The following is a 17,539-nucleotide window of genomic DNA, read 5'->3' as shown; positions in this document are numbered from 1 at the left end:
AATGCAAATCAGTAAACCTCCATTGGGGGCAGTGGACAGTATTTCCCAACACCACTGATGCCCCCACTCTCTGATCCAGCCATTCAACGCCGGGCATTGCAGTAATCTGTAAAGCAGAAAGTCAGACACAACATAAACGTCCTCTGCGAGGGGGCAACTTAGACAGATGTGAGGAGGAATGAGGCGCCCCTTCAGGTACCGATGTGCAGGGAGAGCCAAAATAGATTGTTCAGTAAAAATACAAGGAAGGGAGCAGTGTGCGTAGCACACTCCCTCCCATATGTGAAGAAAAGGAGAGGGGAGAAGAAATGTATGTGTTTGTCTGTCTATGCAGACAATATCTCTGGAAGGATACATCAGATCCCGCTGTCAGTGGTTGCCTCCATGTGACTTAGGACAAGCGTGGAGGGAGAAACCTTCTCCATGGAGTGGCCTTTACGTCTTTTGAATCCTGTACACAGACTAGTAGGGAAGAAGGAGGTGACCATAGGCTCTGGGTATTTGAGGTCGGCAGACATCTCTCCTCCCTGTTTTCTGCCTCCCCACAGCAGTTCTTTCTCTACACACCCACAGAGGAAACCTTGACAATCCCCCCACATTTTCCATCTCCTCAGAGGCCCATGCGGTTACTTCCCTACAGAGCCTGACAGCGGTACTCAGGGATGATGGAGAATGGCCTTGAATGAGTCAAAAGACTCATTAAAGACTATTAAGATGCCATGATACATGCTGAATGCACATTAGCTTTAAGATTAGATGACCGCGTGCTCATATGGGCTGAGGTGAACTATGGAGCATAGCAAGGACGTGGGGAGAAGAGCATCGTTGGAGGCTGCTGGTGTGCTCTGCTATGACATGGCGGTTGTCCCCTCAAGGCAGTTGTCCCAGGTCTCATGGGATGAAGGACTCCCTTTACAGAGCAGGGCACCAAGACAGATTGGCAGGGGTGGCTGCCTGAGGTCACAGCTGGGTGTGGCTAACTTCAAAGTTCCAACTTTCCCCTGCCCAAGGAGGCCGTCTGAGCCATCTGTCCTGTTTCCACAGAAGGTGAAATTCTCTCCTAACTGCCTGTGGCAATCAGGGGTCACAGCCATAGCTGGCCAAGTTCATCCTGCACCCCAGGGCCACACCATTTCAGACCTGAGATATTTGCAGTCAGGTGAGGCAAGTCCTTCCCTCTACTCTGTGTGCTTTGGTTGCCCTGTCTCTCAAATTGGCTCACTTCCTACCCAGCCTTCCTTATTACATTTCTCTAATTTCTCCATAATGGTGGTATTCCTATAATGACCACTGTGCCCAGGCCGGCCCCCAGCTGGAGGCTTACATGCAAGTTGACAGGAAAAAGCAGCCAGCATGACACTCTCCTGTGTGGATATGGGTTGCTGGGCTAAGCTGTTCCCCTGTTTTACCCATTTCATCCTCCAGCGACCAGATGAAGAGGTACTGTTAGGAGTGCCCCCACTTTACAGATGAGGAAACAGTCTCGGTGAGGTTTCATAACTTGCCCTTTTGCAAAGCTCTCCACTGCCTCAGTCACACCTGGAGCTGAGAGGGAGGATGGGCCAGAGCAAAGCCCATCTCAATGCCTGAGAACTCAGAAGGAGTTCTGGGTCCACGCTGTGCCCTGAGGAACAGAGCGAGTGGGTTGAGGGGACAACCGCCATGTCATAGCAGAGCACACCAGCAGCCTCCAACGATGCTCTTCTCCCCACGTCCTTGCTATGCTCCGTACTTCACCTCAGCCCATATGAACACGCGGTCATCTCATCTTAAAACTAATGTGCATTCAGCATGTATCATGGCATCTTAATAGCCGTGAATATTTGTTGAGCACTTAGTATGTGCCAGGCTGACTCTGTGCTGATGGCTTTACAAACATTATTTTATGCCCCTAAGTCCCTGAGGCTTTACGGATAGGGAGGTTAAAGTTCACAGACATTAGGCAACTGCCCTGGGTCACACAGCAGCGAAGGGTGGGACACAGGTCTTCCTGACCCCAAGGCTGTGCTCTTAAACCACTGCCTGGTTTTGCCTTCCAAGAAGCGTGGAAGACTAAAAGTGCCTTCTGGGCCACTTTCCATGCACACATGTGCATAGTTAAAAAACGAAAAATGGCATAGCGATTTGTAGAAGGTATGGAAGGATCTTGGAGCCAAAAGAGTGCTTACAGTTGCACCCCTCGGACAGAGACCTGCCAAATGCCCGCAGCAAGGGCACAGCTGCCCCCGGCAAGACGCAGCTCTCCAAGTCCCCGCCTAAGCTCTCTGGTCCACCCCAGTCCCTGCTGCTCTTCCTCTGGACTCACAAGACCCTGGAATCAGAAGGCTGCTGACAAGATAGAGGACAGATGTGACAGAAGGATCAGAGAAAGCTAATGAGGCTACCAGCTGTGGGGTTTGGGGAGGAAATGATAAGAAGCAAGTCACCACCTCTTGCCCTACTCAGTGCTGGAGCCGCAGCTTCACAGGATGATGTGCCGTCTACCTGTCAGTCTGTCTCTGTTCCTCTCTCTTTCCAGTGGTACACGCCCAACGCCTGCCTGCAGCTCAAGGAGCACTTCCACGGGCAAGTCAATGCCGCCTGCCAGCGTAGAAACACGGGGACTGTCGGGTGAGTGCTGCTTTGGCCCACAGGGCCCAGGATGTGGGGGGAATGAGTGCATGAAAGGATGTGTGAACACACGAGTGAAGACACAGACTACACTGGTACCTACACTGGTGCGGGCCTGAGAAGATGGGGGTTTCGTTTGACTTTACTGGACACACTTTTCCATACAGAACAGCTTTCCCGTTTCTCAGTAAGTCATGCACACGATTTTTCAGCCTGGGGTCTCAGCATATGTCTGTTTCCTCAGTTTGGAATATTTTTCTTCCTCTTCAGGTCTCAGTATAATGTCAGGTCCACTGGGAGCCTTCTCTGAGCCCCCACTACCCTTGCCTCCAGCCCAAGCTGTGCAGCATGCCCCTCCTGTGTGCTCCCGTGCCCCACACACTTATCTCACAGGATTGTGAACTTGCTGTCTGAACTCAGATGCGGGCGAGGGCTGTGTCTGTCCTGTTCCCGCCTCGGCAGCGCCTGGCACTGCTGGCACAGGTGTATTGCAACTCTCACTCCTTTTTTTGACAAGCAGGTACAAGGGCCAGCTTTTGCCTCTCAACCTGAGGAGCTCACAGTCTGCTCAGGGAGTTGGCTGAGCTCACAGGTGTGGGGAGGTCGCAGTGGAGGCCCAGCTCTGAGGTTCCCAGGGCGGCTCCAAGTAAGTCAGGGCTCAGGTCAATGGCCGAAGCAGCCACAGTCGTGGGATGAGAGTAATGGCCACCGATTCAGGAGTACTGGTTCCATACCAGGTGCTTCACACAGATTATCTCCCTGACCCTTCACAAGAGCACTGGGAGGTGGGGAAACTGAGCCACAGAGGGTGCCCCCACAATATCTCGGCAGTACCTTTACCCCTTCATCTGAGAAGCAGAGTCAAGCACACAGTTCCAGGACTAGAGGCCACCTCCGAGCAGAGGAGTCATAGCCTCTGCCCTCGCAGGTATGGGCAGGTGAGCTGCACCAGGTCACCAGGTGGCGCAGAGGTGTTCTCTTGCCGTCTGCAGGCAGAGGGAGTGCCTGGTCAGATGTTTACCTGTTGAGCTCCTTTAACATGAGCTGCAGGAACGCAACATATCAGCCACAGCCCCAGGAAAGCTGCCGCACGGAGTGCAGGACGCCCACAGAGTTCGGTGTGGCTGCTGTCTCTGAACAGGGTCCCCAGAGAGCCCGAGAACCTCAGCCGATTTGCCTCAAGCCACAGTCCAGATGTGCATGACATGCCCCTTGACATGACATGCCCCATGGCCTCGTTGGCTCTTGCAGACATCTCCGAGGGAATGGGGGAGAGTGGTGTCCCAGGCAGGGAATGCCTACTTGCAAGGAGCAGGAGCCCGTCAGCCCCAGGGGTGGGTAGGCGGTGCAGACTCTGGCCCCTATGCTGTGTCCCCCGCACGTTGACACTGTCTATTCTTTTAGCATGCTCCAGGTTCCAGGCTGCGCCCTAGCTTAGACAAAACCCTACCTGGGGCTCTTCCCTCTGCTTCCTCTGCCTCTCATTGGGCCCTATTCTAATTCTCGCATCAGGGACTTGGGCCCAGCACAGTCGGGGTACAGCCCCAGGGATGCAGAGTTCCCAGAACAAATGCAGGCTCTCTTCCCTCCCCTCTGAGGGCCTGCGATGGGGACAGATATCCCAGCGTGTCTCAGCAGGTGGCCTGTGCCCTGTCCAGGATCCAGGGGTGGCTCATAGTGGGGGAGCACAGGGAAGGAGCGCCCGCGTGTGTATGAAGATGCTCTTGTGACCATGCCTGAGAGCACCATGTCCACGTCCCTCACAGGCTCAGCCTCTCCAAGGTGGTTGTCGTCGGCGACCTCTACGTGGGCAAGACCAGCCTCATCCACAGGTGCGCCCACCAGCCACGCCTCCCAGCACCAGATTGTCAGGCCTTTGCCTGGGAGGCCCAGGTGATTGCCATAGTCGAGACCATGTGGCTGCTGGGAACAAAACCCTCAGAGAGGGTGCGAGAAACTGGGGAGGTGGTGGGGTCAGCAGAGTGTGGCATCCCATGAACCTGGCATTGGTCACACTGTCCCCCTGGGGCCACGGGCTCACACCTCACTGCCCTTGCTGCAAAAGGACCCCCAGTTTCTCTTTTACTGTTCCTGACTTGCAGAGTTGGCTGCAGCGTCTCTTCTTCTTGTCCGTGCATCCCTGGTCTGTCTCCAAGGACCGTCATCTTAGCAGTTCCGAACGGGTAGACTTTTCCTTGCCTCTGCACTTTCACTGTCGTGAGTGAAGCTTCCGTGCAGCCTCTCTTGGCTGATGCTTTCCTTGGCTCCCGCAGGTTTTGCAAGAATGTTTTTGACCATGACTACAAGGCCACCATCGGGGTGGACTTTGAAATCGAGCGCTTTGAAATCGTTGGGATTCCCTACAGCCTCCAGATGTAAGTCCCCGACATGTGGCGCCATTTCTGGTGTAGCTTGTGGGCGAGCTTCCCCAGGACCCCTGGGGAAGGCCTTGGTGAGCTCCTTCTCAGCTGCACCCTGTAATGCTCAGTGAGGACCTGCTGGACAAGTAGAGCTCCAGGTTTCCAACCCTCCTGCACCTGGCTATCTGTGATCTCACTCACCAGGCCAACAAGGCTTCTGGCAAGTCGCTTCAGACCTCTGAGCCTCTGTTCTCATCTGGAAAATGGGGCTAAAACTAGTCCTTTTGTGCCAGCCTCTGGGAGAGTGAACATGATCCACGTGCCTTCCTCAGGTCTGACAAACCTCCCTCTTCCCTGCCCCACTGCCCTCGCCCTGCGCCTCCTGCCACTCCCTCCCTCTGTCTGTCTGTCTGCTTCCCTGGCAGACTCCACACCGCTGCCTCTCAGCGGCCACTGGCTTCGGCCCCTTCTCTCTAGTTTCCCTCAAAACATCCCAGAGTCCCTACCCCAGGTGCCCACTTTCCCACCAGAGCTCTGGACCTTGCCCTTCCCTCCTCTGGCACCTGGAAGATGCTGCAGGCCTGCCTGCCCTCTCCTGTGTGGCCTCCTCCCCGTCCCAGGCTCTCCTGCATGGCCTCCTTCCTCCCCATGCTCCTCTTCTTGGCTACCCCTGCCCACCCTCCCCTTGCCTGCTGGCATTTACCAGGCCTCTGTCCTGGACCCTTCTCCTTTGTCTCTCCTTGGGGTTCACACCTGCTGCTCTGCTTTCATTCTTCAATCCTCCTTGCCCTGCCTGGGCTGGCCCTGGGGATCCGTGGTGCTCAAGACAGAGCTCACCCTCTCCCAGACCTCAGCCCCTAACTCCGTTGAGACTGCCCCCTTTTCTGAAGACATCTATAGTCCCAGTGCTGTCCTGGAGCCAGATGGTACTACTGAATCTCACCCGAGAGAGAGCACAGGGTCAAACCAGAGCAGAAGAGGCTGTGGAAAAGCAGGTCTGTGGGACCAAGGGGATCTGGAGCCAGGAGAGCTGAGAAGAGCAAAGATCTGAGGGGGCAGCCTAGATGCAGAGGGCGGCCTGTGGCTGGTGTCACCATTGTGGCCACAGGCTGTATCTAATTAGCAGGCCCAGAATAAAATAGGGATACTGTCCTGGTTTGACCTCTGATTGTCCTACATTAAGGCCATTGTCCCAGCCACCCAACTAGCCTCACCTCCAGGCTACCCTTCCAGCTCCCTGCCTAGACTCATCTTCAGAAATGAAAGAAAATATGAATGAATGAATGAAAGAATAGAGCCAAAAAATTCTGCATCATGACAGATTACTTGAAAAAATTTCAGACCATTGATGACTTGTTCCTGGTTTATCTACTTATCAGTTTACTGAGAAAAGTAAAATTTCGATCTGTCAATTTTCAAAAAGGTTAGATTATCAGACTCAGCCCCACCTGTTGACCAGGGCCAGTAGATCTCGGCATGTGTCCCCCTCGCCTGTGGTGCGTCCATAGCAGACATCATTAATCAATCGTTGCATTCGTTTCCATGGAGCCAGGGCTCAGCTTCTCCAGAGAGCCAGAGCTAACTGAATCACCCAGGACATACAAACCAAATCCCTGTTAGACAACCCCACCCTCACCCGGGGAGCCGAGCATCCTCCACTGCAGTGCAGAAGGTGAAGCCACGGCTCAGTCACACATGAGCAAACGGCCGAGCCACACTGGCGGCCTGGACCGGAGCCCCAGTTCCGTTCACGGGGCCTCCCATGCAGGCGGGCTTCATCTGCAGAGGAAGCACAATGGGAGCATCTTCCCTCCTTTCATGGCATGGACAGGAGAGACTGAGCTACAACTCCATCCAGGCAGGGGACAGCCATGCCCCATCCCCTTGAGCATGGTGCATCCAGCCAGGGAATTTCCCTGCAGGGCACCCTGAGAAGGGCTCATAAGGAGTTGAGGGGGCAGGGACTGGCTGCAGGCGCTTCCTGAACCCCACGCAGCTGGCTCAGGCCCTTGGGTCTGCCACCCATGGTTCCACTAGCCTGCTGGCTCTGACCACTCTAATTCCTTAATATGCCACCTCTGTTTCCCTTTCTCTCTCTGCCACCACACAGCTGGGACACAGCAGGGCAGGAGAAGTTCAAGTGCATCGCATCTGCCTACTACCGGGGTGCCCAGGGTGAGCAGCGGGTCATGGTAATGTGGGGCCCTCAACCACGTGCAGCAGGGGGGCCCTCCACTGGGCTCAACAGCAAGAAGTCCAGGTCCTCTGTGCAGGCACTGAGAAAGCCCCCGGGCCAGTCCTCAGAGACGGGGAAGCTGCCTTCCTGCCGCGGCCTAAGCTGGCCTCCCCTGTGGGGACTCCGTGGTGGGTGCTCCTCGTGAGTCTCAGCATCAGTTTCAGCTCAGAAAGATGCGTAGAGGAGGAAGTGCCTGTCAAGAGACCCCAGAAAGAGCAGAGTCTAGTCCAGGAGGAGGTGGGGGGAGAATAGGCTGGCGACAAGAGGAGCTAAGGGGGTGGCCTGCATCTCCCTGTTTTCTGCTCTCTCTGCTCCCCGGAAATTGTTTTCTAAAGCTGGTTGTTGCTAATCACCTTCACAGCCATAACCACCATTGGGCAAGTCTGCCCCACATCAGGCCCTGGACCAAGAGCTTTTAAAATAGCTGCTCAGACTTAATACTAACAGCAACCCTTGAGAGCTAGAGGTATCGTTCTCACCATCACACAGATGGGGAAACTGAGGCTCTCAGCCATTAAGGCCCTCATTTGAGTTCCCTTAGCTGTGAGTGGCAGAGGGGAGATTCGACTCAGGAGCCCTAGGCTCATCTTGCCCCCCTGAATCCCCCGCTGTGGCTGGGACATTGGGTGTGGGTCAGAGGACGGTGGGAGGGTGGGTCATGAAGGGCAGCCGTGGGGTGTCTCTTTCCTAGACTCCATTGTGGGATCTAGGGCTAAGTGCCTGGGGGACCACCCCAGCAGTTCCTGGGGATCAGGGGGAGCCCCCTTATCATACCATGCTCGCCTCACCTGTCGCTGACCAGCTCTTGCCTTTTCCCCGTGTGTGCAGTGATCATCACGGCCTTTGACCTTACTGACATGCAGACTCTGGAGCATACCAGGCAAGTCTGGGACTCTGTGGCCCCTGCGGTTCAGGAAGCTGCCTAGAAGGGCTTCCTGAAACTGGGCCCATGAACTGGTTCCCCAATGGCAGGTGCAAGTGACCAGCTAACTTGTTAGAACCAACTGCCCACAGGCTGCTTGCTATACAATTGCCTTATTACTCCTCAAGATTTAAACCCATCTGCTGAAAGCAGGGCAGGCTCAGGGTGCACAGTCAACACAGTTACACAGGGCTGGCACTTGCAAGGGCCCATGCTTGCTTTAACGCTTTCCTGTTACCATCTTGAATGCCTTCATAATTGTTGGACGAGGGGCCTGGCATTTTCATCTTGCCCTCCGGCCCTGCAAATCCCATAGCCAATCCTGTCTGACAGGACATGATTTGGCATTTGCTGGCTTGGGCAGAGATCTGGTCAAGACAGCTAGCAATATGACCAATTCCGGGAGGCCATTCTGCTTCTGCCAGGAATCATGGAGCTGATGGACCACAGCCTCTTTCACCTCACTGTTGTCTGGGGCATGGGTTGGGGTGATCGTTACAGCTGATGACAGTGCAGGACTCACCCAAGTTGACACAGAGCAAGGGCAGAGCCACGGCCAGGACGGGGTCTTCACCTCCCTTGGCTGGTGCTCTTGCGACTCTATTCCCCTGTGGTCCAGCCAAGGCCTTTTTGGCTGCCGGACCAGCACCTGCTCAGCCAGCTCAGGTCAAACTGCCCTCCCCATACCTCCCAGGCCTGGGGAGGAACCAGGTCTGCACCCATCCCCTGGTCTTCCCCAGGCCCCTCTGGGTGGATGGGGCAGCCTCTCAGCCTGCCCCACCCTCCACCCCATGCATTCCAGGCAGTGGCTGGAGGATGCACTGAGGGAGAACGAGCCAGGCTCCTGCTTTGTGTTCCTCGTGGGAACAAAGAAGGACCTTCTGGTGAGCAGAGCGGGACTAGAGGTCCCGGGGTAGCCCCCAGAAAATGCATCTGCTTTCTGCCCAAGTTTCCGGAATGGAGGGTGGCACTGACATGCCTAGATGGGGATTTGAAGACCGCATCTTGCCTGGGACCACTGGGGTCTCACCTGCGGGCAGGCATCCCCCACCCACCCCGAGCGGGGGCTACCTGCCAGGATGGGATGTGGAGGAGGGAGGCACCGTGGGAGGCGGGCAGCTACCTCCCCCGGCGTCTCCCTGAAGAAGGGCTCTTCTCCCAGTCAGGGGCAGCATGCGAGCAGGCGGAAGTGGAGGCCATGCACTTGGCCAATGAGATGCAGGCCGAGTACTGGTCGGTGTCAGCCAAGACGGGTGAGTAGGTGTGCGGCCGTCACCATGGCGGGCCACCTGTGGGAAGCTTGCGAATTTCCTTCCTTAGGTCTTTCAAGTGCCCGCATCACAGCCAGCTGTGCTGGTGACCATGTAGGGCCTTCCATTGCCTGTGCAGAGTATCCTCATCTCTAGGGAGACACTGGGATCCCTACCCCTTGGACAATAAGAATAGCAATGCCCGACCTCTGAGCAGGTCAGTTTTGTCCCTTCCAGGGTCCCAGGGCAGAATTAGCAGAGCTGGGCTTAGAACCCCTGTAACCACTGCCCTGCCCTGTGCCCAACCTGTGGACGCCAGGTGGGAGGCAGCGCCTGGCACACAGAAGGGCTCGGTAACCTTAGGCTCCCATCCCTTCCCCAGGTGTCATTGTGGAAGACACTGAAACATCGCTCATGACCCCAAGCCCTCATCCACATCCCACCTGGTGTGTCCCGCAGCCCGTGAGCCACCTTCCTCCATGGGCCACCACTCACCCTGGTCCCCAAAACATACCTATCATATCTGAGTCTCAGTATCCTCATCTGGGAAGTGGGTGATGCTATCCATCTCATTTTATTTTTAATGGAAAAACATATTTGAAATTGCAAAAGCTGTATGTGTTCACTGAGGAAAATTAGACAGTGCGGAGAAGCAAAGAATAGACTTTGAAAACACAGGTCGTTGGGGGCATGAAATGAAATCACATGCGGTGCCTGGTGCATAGAGGCTCTGGGGACTCAGAAGGTGCGCCTAAGCTGTAGTGCTTGCCCTGGTGAGGGGGAGGTGGTGGCAGGGAGACTGAGGGTGGATGCCACAGGTAGAGGCTCCACCTCCAGCCCAGCACAGATGAAAACGTGGCTGCGCCCAGACCTGGTTCCCTCTGCCCCTTCCTGACAGCACCCCCATGCTCTGTGAGAACCTGCCCTCGTATCAGAGTAACAGCACATTCACGAAGAGCTCCCTACGGGCCAAGCAGAATGGCCCTGTGCAGTCGTATAGGTTGCCGGCTGCGTGAGGGTGGTGTGCATGTGAGGGGCTGGAACCTGGCCCTGTGCCCAGGTGGGCAGCCTCTTCACAAAGGCCCCACATGGGGCCTGGCAACATGTCAATCCTCACAGCTGCCCACTGCACAGGTGCTCACAAGTTACAGGAGAGCAGGCACATCCCACGATTGGTGCACAGAGGGTCCTGAGTCCTGGCTGATTGGGAGAGTAGGCGCTGGGAAGCCAAGGCTCAGAGATTTGAGGAAGCTGCCAGGGCAGGTGGCCAGAGTGGGGAATGGGCTGGAGCCAGGCGGGAAGCCAGGCCAGCAAGCCCATCCCTTGCACTGTGCTGTCCCAGGCAGCCCCAGAGGTGGACTGCCCTGACCCTCATACGCACCGGCTCCCACCCAAATGCATCCGCGGGTGAGGGCAGAGGCGGACAGGGCCACAGCTGTCCCATGGCCCCCAGGGGAGAACGTGAAGCCCTTCTTCAGCCGCGTGGCGGCCCTGGCGTTCGAGCAGTCGGTGCTGCGGGACCTGGAGAGGAGGAGCAGCGCCCGGCTCCAAGTTGGCAACGGGGACCTCATCCGTGCGTACAGGCCCCCGGATGGGATGGGGAGCGGGGCTGGGGAGCAGGCCTGTGGCCTAAAACCCACATCCGCCACCCTCCCATCCCCCTCTCTGGGCTGTGCTTCCTCCCATCACTCTGACCTTGGGCCTGCAGCCTCCCTGACCCCACCTGGCAGCGTAGCCTCCCCTCCCGACTGCCCTTGTCCACCTGGCAGCCTCCTCATGGGCCGGGCTGGGCATTCCAGCCACCAAGGTTGCGTCCCAGCTTTGGCTCTCCTGGTACCTGCCTGTGCCCACTCTGTTCCGCCACCTGGAATGCGTCCCGGTGCCAGGCCTTGAATGAGAGCCCTAGAGGTTCAAGTTCACAACTCTGACCAGCAGTCACCAGAGAGCACCAACAGAGGGGCCCTGCCTAGTGTCCCTGCAGGTGTCTGGTTCATGCCAAGTGACTTCTCCCTTTCTTACAGGAATGGAAGGAGGTCCACCCGAGACGCAGGAGAGCAAGAGGCTCTCCAGCCTGGGTTGCTGTTAGCTGAGGACTGTGTCAGAGGCCTCCACTCCCAACACGCGTGAGCAGTGCCTTCTGCGACTGTGGAGGGGTGACATGGAGCCCGGGCCCTGCAACATATCTGTCTGCCCACCATGCGGAGCCCCAGCACTCAGCGACTTCTCTTTAGTGGATCAGGAGCCAGGAAAGGCCCTCACTGGCTGCCTGGGGGCCCCACACTGCCCAGCTGGTGGGGGCACTGTGGTGATCATCTGGAAGGCCAGTCTCACCTACAGAGTCACCAGACAGTCCTCCCGGCCTTGAAAGGCCTCAGGGCTGCAGACACAGGACACTCGTGCCCACGGTCCGTATCCCTCGCCCTCAGTACACGTCAGCAGTCCGCCCAGGCACTCTCCCAAGCTTTCCTGGGTTGGCCTCCGGATCCTCATCTCAGCGGTCCAGGCAAGCAGGATCTGTCAGAGTCAGCACGTGAGGGGGCACATCCCTGCCTGGGACTTTTATGTTTGCGGTAGGACTTGTAGTTCTGGGCTTCCCTGTCTGCTGTCCCTCTGCCACAGTCTCGTGGGGTCCCCGGGTGGCCCTGCCTCTCTGGAGGAGGAAGCATGAGGAGGTCTCTCCAAGGGGCCGTCTCTGGCTCCTCCCCAACCCCCGGGTCCTGCCCTGCGGTCAGTGAGCAAGAACCAGCAGAACAGGCCACTCGCGCCCCTCTGGCCCACCTGGACAATGAGTTCCTCCAGCTAGGCCGAGGGAATAAGACTGCCCGCTGCCCCTGGGGTAACTCGCAGCTACATCCTGTGCGCGTGGCACTGCTGTGCTCCACCACCGGCAGCCGTCCCCTAGAATCTGCCGGACTACTGCCCACCGTTGCCCCCGCCCCCTCTCCCATCACCTGCACAGGAAGGGCCCTGGAATGAGGAAGCGCTGAGCCCATGCCTCTCAGGGCTTTTGTGATAGTGTCCCCATGTCTCTGGAGGACCTCGGAGGGCCTCCAGTCCAGCGTGCTCCTGTGCCCACCACCCATCCCACACACCCAGACAGGCAGACGCAGCTCAGGCCCCCTTCCCAGCTTCCCCCAGAGTGTCCCTCGCCCTCCATGCCCTCGTGTGGCTCCTCCATGGGAGCTATTCGCTGCCCCCCCTACCCACCCCACACTCCCGCAGCCCCGGCTGTGTGCCCTCTCATCCCTGCCCACCTCATGCCATAGGCAGGCAGGCACATCTGGACACCTCCCACCTGCTTCTCGCAGGTGGTAAGCATTTTGCAGGCAGCCATTCTGGTCGGTGCCATCACCACGCGCCCTGGACGGCGCCCGGCACGCTGCAGTTCACAGTGACGGCCAGACCTCAGCGGGGAAGAACCCTGGCACCCTTTTCTGTTCACTCCCCCTTCATATCTTTAGCTCTCTTTTTATATAGATATAAAATACTTCTTTGTATAAGTCACTCTGAAAGGAATTGTATGCTTATCGTAAAACAAAAAGACAGCGTAACGTTTGGCACACAGCGTCAGGGTCCTCCTCCAGCAGGTGGCACTCCTGGAGTTAAGCGTTGTTCACAGCTGGTAGGATTCCTTCCGGACTGTTCCTGTGTGTCCGCTCGTTTGTTGTTTAACCAGAATGACCTCTCCACACGCTATTGCCCGGTGGCCCACGTCCTTGATCCCCCACTGCAGCCCTCCCCACACACCACACCGAGCTCGTGCGCTCCCGGAGCAGCTGCCAGTTTTCCTCCCGTGTGAATGGACCAGAGTCCATTGGGACATGTAATTTGCGTCAGCTCTTAGCTTTTACTGTAGGTGCTCGGTGACCCTCCTTGTAGTTACAGCTTGGTGCCCTCCGGATTCCCCGAAAAGGCCTCGCCGTCCTTCTGTGGACTGTGGCTGCAGTTTGAGCCACTACATTCAGTCTCGGTGGGCAGGCCTCATCGGGGGTGCACGAGGACAGGGTTAGCAGCACATAAAAGTGTCACAGGACGGGAGAGCCTGGCGATCTCCACAGCTCCCTGCCCTCACCTCTTCAGGCCCCAGAATTGAGGGCAATCGTTACAAGCTCCTGAGCTAGGACCACACTGTTTCACGTGCGCCCACCCTCTCAACGGCCTTTTATTAAACTGTCCTCATGTTGCAGCTGCGTGTGCTCAGTCGCTTCCCGCCCGTTAATACGGTGTGTCCTCCATCAGAATCGCCACTTCAGTGGTTCCACTGATCTGATGAGTCAACAAAGATATTCCCTTCAAACACCTCAAAACTGGGCTATAAATTTCTGGAGTGGGGACCCAGGACCACATGCAAGCACTTCAGAGAAATTTTGTCCCGCTGCCCCATTTTCCCTGGCTCCTTTCCCACGCCTTCTCTGCTCTCTGAGCCCAGCTGTTGCCCTGGCGTTCGAAGCCCCTCACTGGCCATCCTGGCATACTCACCTGGTTCACACTCGTGAACCAGGAGGAGGCCCTGTGAGACGAACGAGGAGTTCCAGGCCGTGGGGCACTGCAGAGGGGACACAGCAACCTGACTGAGGGGGCCCGGGGTGGAATGAGAGAAGGTGTGGGGTCAGGGAGCTTTCAGAAGCAGCGGTGCATGGCTCAGAGAAGGGCCTTCTCTCCTGAGGGGGAAGGGCTCGTGGAGACTGGGGGGCCCTGGGCACACCGCCACCCAAGAATCCCAAGGCTTTGGCCGCTTCCCTGAGACGACGACACCCAGCAGCTCCCAGGCTCCTCTGCCATCTGTCGTAGAGCCTCCCAATGTCATCTCCCATATGTCAGGCCTTCCCCCGAGGGAAGTTGATCAGCAGACAGAAGCTGTGGCTGTCACACAACCTCCTTCCAGGAGAAGCAGATCCTTTCCTGCCTCCACCCCCATCCAGATGCCTCCCCAGCACTCAGGGCCACCAGCCACCTGTCTGAGCCTGCGTCCTAGGCGACTATGGGAGCTGTCTGTCTGGTGTGCAGGCCCTTCACTTGGCTTGCTCCCCACTCAGTCCTCTGGGAAGCAAAGCAGTCCCAGGGCTCCCTTGTCCCTACAGGTAAGTGACCACCCCACCCCCCACCCCCCGCCGCCTGAGAACGTTCTGGGCCTCCGACCACTGGAAGCCATTGCCTGGACCCTCTCACTGGCCATGCCCTCAGGAACAAGCTCATCTTACCCTGGGTCCTCCATTCTCTGTGAAGTCTGGAAGTTAGCCAGGACACTCTGCTGGGATTCCCCGACTGGAGGGGCCTCATCAATAATTGATTCTGCAGAAAGTGGGTGGAGTTATAGCCAAGGGGGGCCTGGGTGGAAAGGCCCACACCCTCACTCATTCAGAGCCCAGAGCCAAGAAAGTCCCACAGAGATCCCTATTCCCCACTCTAGTTTGGGGGCTGGTGGCCTGCAGGAGGTGCCCAGCCAGGAACTGTCTAGCACAGCAGAAGCAAGCAGGACTAAAGAACAGCTATATTGATTGCCCCAGTTTTCTGATCTTGCCTGAAGCTCCCTGGGGCTGACAGATGATGGATGGTGGATGACAGATGACAGATGGGAGTCATCTGGCCACATCCTACTTGCAAGGACCCCTCCCAAAGCGGGTGGGGATGAGGATCCAGACAGGGAAGGAACAAGACAAGGCCCAGGCTTTTGAGTTGGCCTCAGGTCAGTCTTCAGACAGAATAACCTGCCATCTTTATAATGCCACATCGAACAATCCCTCCTGATGATGCGATGGTCAGGAGCAGAGCTTTGGGACTCAGGCAGGCTGGGCTCAAGTCTGAGCCGCTCACTATTGCTGTGTGAACAGGAGGAGAGGTGGTCACTGCTCTTCTTTGAGCCCCTTCCCCTGCCTCTTGCCCAGGTGATGGATGTGAGGGTGGAAGGAAGTCACATCTATGGAGCCTCTAGCCCTGGGCTGGGCAGCGGGTGAAGGCTGGGTGGATATGAGCCCTGAGAGTTGGATGTGCAACTGTCAGTGCCACTGTGCCCACCCATACGGTGCCTTTGCACGAATTAGAAAAGGGCACTCATGCAATTCCTCAAAAAGTTAAATAATAGAATTGCCATATGACCCAGAAGTGCCATTCCTAAGTATATTCCCCCAAAGACTTGAAAATGGTCACTCTAGTTTGGGGGCTGGCACACATGTTCAGAGCAGCATTATTCATACCAGTAAAACATCTACCAACTGATGAATGTGGTCTATCCATATAATATAATAATATTATTCAGCCTTAAAAAGGGACAAAGTACTGATACATGCTACAACATGATGAATCTTGAAAACATGCCAAGTGAAAGAAGCCAGTCACAAAGAACCACATCTTGTAAGATGCCATTTATGTGAAATACACAGAATAGGTAAATTCATAGAGACAGAAAGTAGATTGGTGGTTGCCAGGGGCTGGTGAGAGGGGGAAATAGGGAGCACTGCTTAGTGGGTGAGGAGTTTCCTTTTGGGACAATGAAAATATTTTTGAACTAGATACAAGTTATGGTTGCACAACGTTGTGAATTTCCTACATGCCTCTGAATTGTTCACTTTGAAATGGTTAATTTTATGTTATGTGAATTTCGCCTCGATTTTTAAAAAAGTACTTGTTGTTTAAGGCATTTGATGTCCACCTGTTAGAAAACTGTTATAAACTGATTTTGTAAGCGCAAGACACCTTTTATAATTGCTGTCACCGCCAGGATTCCTATTTGCCAGACCTATGCTGGGAATGGTGTCCCCCTGTGACATGTGCCCTAGTGCAGTTCACATCTTGCCCAACTGTAGGTGGCAGCCTTGCTTGGAAAGCCCTCAAGGAGGGCAGGGGTGGTCAGTCCATTTTATACTGAACAAACGGGCATTTAAAGAATCAGTCACTCTCTTACTTGTTTCATGATAGTGAGACCTTCTGACTTTGGAATGAGGCTCTGGAGCTGGAAAACTGGATCTCAAGCCTGCCTGCAGCTGAAGGGCTGGGTGACCTAGGAACATTTCTTCATCTGTGAGGTGGAGGCAAATTCCTGGGCTAGTGGGAGGGTTGAGGAGATGCTAGAAAAATGCTCATCCTTAGAGGTCAGTGAGCAAGATGAGATGCTGCTTAATTTATTCTCAAGGATTTTTGTTTTTAATATAACAGTTTTATTGAGATATAATTCACATATCATACAATTTACCCATTTCGAACATACAATTTAATGGTTTTTAGTACATTCACAAGGTTTTGCAACCACCACTCTCTAGTTCTAGAAAAAATTTTAAAAGGAACTCAGTGACCATTAGCGATCACTCCTGATTCCTCTCATACCCCTACGAGATCAATTCTATAGATTTGTCTATTCTGGACATTTCATGTGAAGGGAATCATACAATACATGACCTTTTATGAATGGCTTCTTTCACTTAGCACTATATTTTCAAGGTTCTTCCATGTTGTAGCATGTGTCTGTATTGCTATAATAATATTTATCGTATAGATGTACTACTTTCTGTTTATCCATTCATCTGTTGATGGACGCTTGGATTGTTTCCATCCCCAGGGTTTTGAGACATGGAAAGTTCTGTTCTCTCCAGAAGAGGGCGCTGTTGGGTCCCAGCCTCTCCTCCTCCCCTTCCAGCCAAAAGGGCAGCCTTAGGGAGGTGTTTGCTGGAACCTTGGTCTGCACTTATGGATGACTAAGGGCTGCTGCTGAGGCGGGGGGTGGGTGTGTCTGTGTGTGTGTGTGTGTGTGTGTGTGTGTGTGTGTGTAATTATAGAGCCATGTGACCACATCTCAGAAAATGAAGAAAATTGAGGGGAGACATCACCAATAATCCCTGTCCCATTTTAGTGTTTTAGATGGAAAAAAAAAAAAAACACCTATTGGGAGTAATGGAAATGTCTGTTATCTGATTGTCACGATGGTTTCACGGGTGTGTACAGATGTCAAAACTCATCAGTTCACACGCTTCAAATTACACAGTTTATTGCACATCAATTATACTTCAATAAAGCTATAAAAAAATAAAAACAAACAGTAACATCTATTTTTTTAATTACAAAAGATAGACATTTTCATTATGAAGAATTCAGAAATGCATAACGATGAAGAAAATAAGTGTCACTGCTCAGAGACAGCCGTGGCGCCCCTGGTGAAGTTCTCCACCTG

The 17,539-nt window shown here is 55.0% G+C and overlaps 2 protein-coding genes across 5 annotated transcripts in view; both read left to right on the top strand.

The window, feature by feature from the left end:
• Window positions 1–13,564, top strand: part of RAB36 (RAB36, member RAS oncogene family) — a 15,196-nt gene extending 1,632 nt beyond the window's left edge. For 2 of the 4 annotated variants that reach the window (XM_015586885.2, XM_006908693.3), the window contains 9 exons: window positions 2,519–2,610; window positions 4,377–4,442; window positions 4,884–4,985; window positions 7,081–7,145; window positions 8,035–8,086; window positions 8,931–9,012; window positions 9,291–9,381; window positions 10,832–10,951; window positions 11,400–13,564. In XM_015586885.2, coding sequence (XP_015442371.1) covers window positions 2,519–2,610; window positions 4,377–4,442; window positions 4,884–4,985; window positions 7,081–7,145; window positions 8,035–8,086; window positions 8,931–9,012; window positions 9,291–9,381; window positions 10,832–10,951; window positions 11,400–11,464 — 735 coding nt within the window. In that variant the 3' untranslated portion in view covers window positions 11,465–13,564. The other 2 variants (XM_015586883.2, XM_025044534.1) reach the window with 2 other exon arrangements.
• A 1,442-nt stretch (window positions 13,565–15,006) lies between these two features.
• BCR (BCR, RhoGEF and GTPase activating protein) overlaps window positions 15,007–17,539 on the top strand; it is a 126,449-nt gene continuing 123,916 nt past the window's right edge. Inside the window, exon 1 of the mRNA XM_006908729.2 lies at window positions 15,007–15,064. Coding sequence (XP_006908791.1) covers window positions 15,007–15,064 — 58 coding nt within the window. The remainder of the gene's footprint in view (window positions 15,065–17,539) is intronic.

The sequence above is a fragment of the Pteropus alecto genome, unplaced genomic scaffold, assembly GCF_000325575.1.
Source record: "Pteropus alecto unplaced genomic scaffold, ASM32557v1 scaffold113, whole genome shotgun sequence".
Lineage (NCBI taxonomy): Eukaryota > Metazoa > Chordata > Mammalia > Chiroptera > Pteropodidae > Pteropus > Pteropus alecto.
Note: the sequence above shows the minus strand (reverse complement) of the source record. Positions and strands in the feature narration are given on the sequence as shown.